Genomic DNA, 3778 nt, shown 5'->3' with positions numbered 1-3778 from the left:
TATGGAGTTAATAGTGCTGCCACAATTTTGAGTTGCCTAGGCTCCTGGGAACATAAGGAAATGGCTGTTTTAAAGCAAGTGAACAGAAGACATTAACCTACACTATTGAATATTTGTTAATTTTATTCTTTAATCTAAGTGACACTCATCAAAATCAGTTCATTGATAATTCTCACAATAAGTCCCACTATTCTTTTATTCATCTCCATTGTTGTTAGGTGTCACCGAGGCAGTTCCTACTCATAGTGAACATTTTGGACACTTCCAAAATTTTATTTTTAGAAATGTCACTGCATCACTTTTTGTTGTAAAACTTCCTTCACCTGATTTCACTTTTAGAATAAAAGTGTACATTCATCTATGTGCATCAAACATGATTATGTAAACTGTTTGACTGATAAACTTCTACTATGTATACAGATGAGGACACAGTCATCCTTCAAAGCTGTGTTTACCTATGGAAAATGAAGACAGGAGTTGATGTAATTGTCTGGTTGACTCATAGTTGCTGTCAATTTATATATGTACATTATGTGTATGGTTAAGAGCTCAGTTAATAACCTAAAGGTCAGCATTTTGAATTCACCAGCCACTCTTTGGAAATCTCATGGGGCAGCTCTACTCTGTCCTAGAGGGTTGCTCTCAGTCAGAATTGGCTCCACAGCAGATTTTTTTTTTTTTTTGGTTTTATGATGAGCATGTATATGTATATGGTAGGGCCATTAAAAAAACCTCTGATTATAGATCATTTGCAGTTTTTTTGCCCTTAGGTGACTCATTTATGCATGAACAAAGGAATCAGAAGATTTTAACCTTCAGAGGTGAGTAGAGACTGTAGAAAGGCCATCCTTGCTCTGAAGTTCTCCCTAAAAGAGAAATATTCTCAACCCTTTCCATTTTAAGGAAACCCCGGTGGCGTAGTGGTTAAGTGCTGCAGCTGCTAACGAAAGGGTCGGCAGTTTGAATCTGCCAGGTGCTCCTTGGAAACTCTATGGGGCAGTTCTACTCTGTCCTATAGGGTCGCTATGAGTCGGAATCGACTCCACAGCACTGGGTCTGGTTTTGGTTTTGGTTTTGGTTTTTTGGCTTTACATAGTAATTCAGGGGAACCGACTAGGGCTTTGGAGCCAGAAAATCCAGATCTACCTTTGTTATTCTTTTGAACATAACATCTCAAACCATGAGTTTGTTACCAGTAACACATGGATAATAAGACTTAACATGGACTGTATCCTAGACACTAGGCACTCAAATTGCTTTCCTTCCATTGCCTTAATTAGTCATCAGCACAACATTTTGAAGTAGGTATTATTATTTTTATCAGTTTATGTTTTCATTTTAAAACGATGAATTAAAAGAGCAATCCAGCACTTAACTTATTACTTGCTAAGCATACAGCTAGGCACTTTTCCACAGGCCTTTATTTTTTACAAGGAATTAATTAATTCATCATAAATGTCCAGTTCAGCTCAGACTTATAAGGAAATATTTGAGAGAATATGTATGATTTCCAAGTGACTTTTAAACTGCAAGTTGTCTCTTCTTCTATTTGTAGATAAGGCAATCTTCAGATGAGAGATGCATTTCCCGTGCAAGTCATGCTTGTTCCCTTGCCATGCCAGTAACGGGCAAGAGTAAGACATTACGGTCCTCCTTTCTTCAGAGCCTCGATGTGTTTCAGACTCCTTCTCAAAAAGTTATTTTTGGTAGCCAATATGGACTAATCAGAGTCAGCACCTAGATTAAAAAAAAAAAAAAATTGTCATCCCTACCACATATGAGTGTTTCCCTTCCCTCATACTGAAGCTCTTTTTTAAAGTATTTAACCTCAGTTCTGCCTGATGTCTCACTACTACCTTCAAGAAATTTCTAATTTCATATTCTCAACAAAAATACAAGCACTTAAAATAACTTTGCTTATGGATGCACCAACCTGTTGATGACTAGTTAATACCATATACTATTCTGAGACAAATATCTCTTTCTCATAATTTCAGATTCTTCAAGGTCACTGTGGTAGCTTTCACCTTTTCCTCTGACATGCAAAATCAAAGCTTTGTAACTGAGTTTGTCCTCTTGGGGCTTTCACAGAATCCAAATGTTCAAAAAACAGGATTTGTTATATTTTTGTTCTCCTACATTGCAACTGTTGGGGGCAATTTGCTGATTGTGGTGACCATTATCAGCAGCCCAGCACTCCTGGGCTTCCCCATGTACGTCTTTCTGGCCTTTCTGGCCTTCCTGGATGTGTGCTATTCCTCTGCATTCGCCCCAAAGATGATTGTAGACTCACTCCATGAGAGGAAAACCATCTCCTCTGAGGGCTGCATGACCCAGCTCTTTGCTGAACGTTTATTTGCTGGTGCTGAAATGATAATTCTCACTGCCATGGCCTGTGACCACTATGTGGCCATTCACAAGCCATTGCGCTACCTCTCTCTCATGAACTGGAGGCTCTGTGGTATCCTGATGGGGGTAGCCTGGACAGGAGGCTTCTTGCATTCTGTGATACAAATTCTCTTTACTTTCCAGCTGCCTTTCTGTGGCCCCAATGTCATCAATCACTTCCTATGTGATTTGTACCCATTACTGGAGCTTGCCTGCACTGACACTCACATACTTGGCCTTTTGGTGGTTGCCAATAGTGGGTTTATCTGCATCATAAACTTTTCCTTTTTGCTTATCTCCTATTGTGTCATCTTGTTCTCACTAAGTACACATAGCTCTGAAGGCTGGAGGAAAGCTCTTGCCACCTGTGGATCTCACATTTCTGTTGTGGTTTTATTCTTTGTCCCATGCATATTTCTATATGCCCGACCTTCATCTGCTTTTTCCTTCAATAAGATGGTGGCCATATTTTACACCATTGTAACTCCCCTGCTCAATCCTGTGATTTACACTTTCAGGAATAAGGAAGTGAAAAATGCCATGAGGAAGTTGTGGACCAAACTGGTGGTGGTTTTTAATTAAAAATAAAACACTAAACATAACAACTTAAAGCTTGCAGAAGAAAGAAATCAAAATGGGCTCAGACAAGAACTTTGTAGGGAATGGACCTTGTAAGACAGAAGGAAATGTAATGCAACACAAAAACACTGACGTGGAGGTCTGGAAATGCTCTTTGCATTCTCAGATTACTCATCATCTCAGAGTTGGCAGCTAAGGAGAGCCAATTTTTTTTTTGCAGTTCTTTTTTTTAATAATTTTTATTGTGATTTCAGTGAAAGTTTAGAAATCAAGTCAGTCTCTCACACAAAAACCCATACACACCTTGCTACACACTCCCAATTACTCTCCCCCTAATGAGGCAGCCCACGCTCTTCCTCCACTCTCTCTTTTCGTGTCCATTTCGCCAGCTTCTAACCCCCTCCACCCTCTCATCTCCCCTCCAGGAAGGAGATGCCAACATAGTCTCAAGGGTCCACCTGATCCAAGAAGCTCACTCCTCACCAGCATCCCTCTCCAACCCATTGTCCAGTCCAATCCATATCTGAAGAGTTGGCTTCAAGAATGGTTCATGTCCTGGGCCAACAGGTCTGGGGCCATGATCACCAGTGTCCTTCTAGTCTCAGTCAGACCATTAAGTCTGGATTTTTTATGAGAATGTGGGGTCTGCATCCCACTGCTCTCCTGCTCTCTCAGAGTTTTTCTGTTCTGTTCCCTGTCAGGGCAGTCATCAGTTGTAGCTGGGCACCATCTAGTTCTTCTGGTCTCAGGATGATGCAGTTGCTGGTTCATGTGGCCCTTTCTGTCTCTTGGGCTCATGATCACCTTATGT

The 3778-nt window shown here is 40.5% G+C and overlaps 1 protein-coding gene across 1 annotated transcript; it reads left to right on the top strand.

The window, feature by feature from the left end:
* Positions 1 to 1912: 1912 nt before the first annotated feature.
* LOC126079849 (olfactory receptor 4C15-like) lies at positions 1913 to 2970 on the top strand. The gene has a single exon (XM_049891214.1). The coding sequence runs from the start codon at positions 2041 to 2043 to the stop codon at positions 2968 to 2970; it is 930 nt and encodes a 309-aa protein (XP_049747171.1). The 5' UTR covers positions 1913 to 2040.
* Positions 2971 to 3778: the final 808 nt, after the last annotated feature.

The sequence above is a fragment of the Elephas maximus genome, chromosome 7, assembly GCF_024166365.1.
Source record: "Elephas maximus indicus isolate mEleMax1 chromosome 7, mEleMax1 primary haplotype, whole genome shotgun sequence".
NCBI lineage: Eukaryota > Metazoa > Chordata > Mammalia > Proboscidea > Elephantidae > Elephas > Elephas maximus.
The sequence above is the reverse complement of the archived record's forward strand: the minus strand, read 5'-3'. Positions and strand labels throughout refer to the sequence as shown.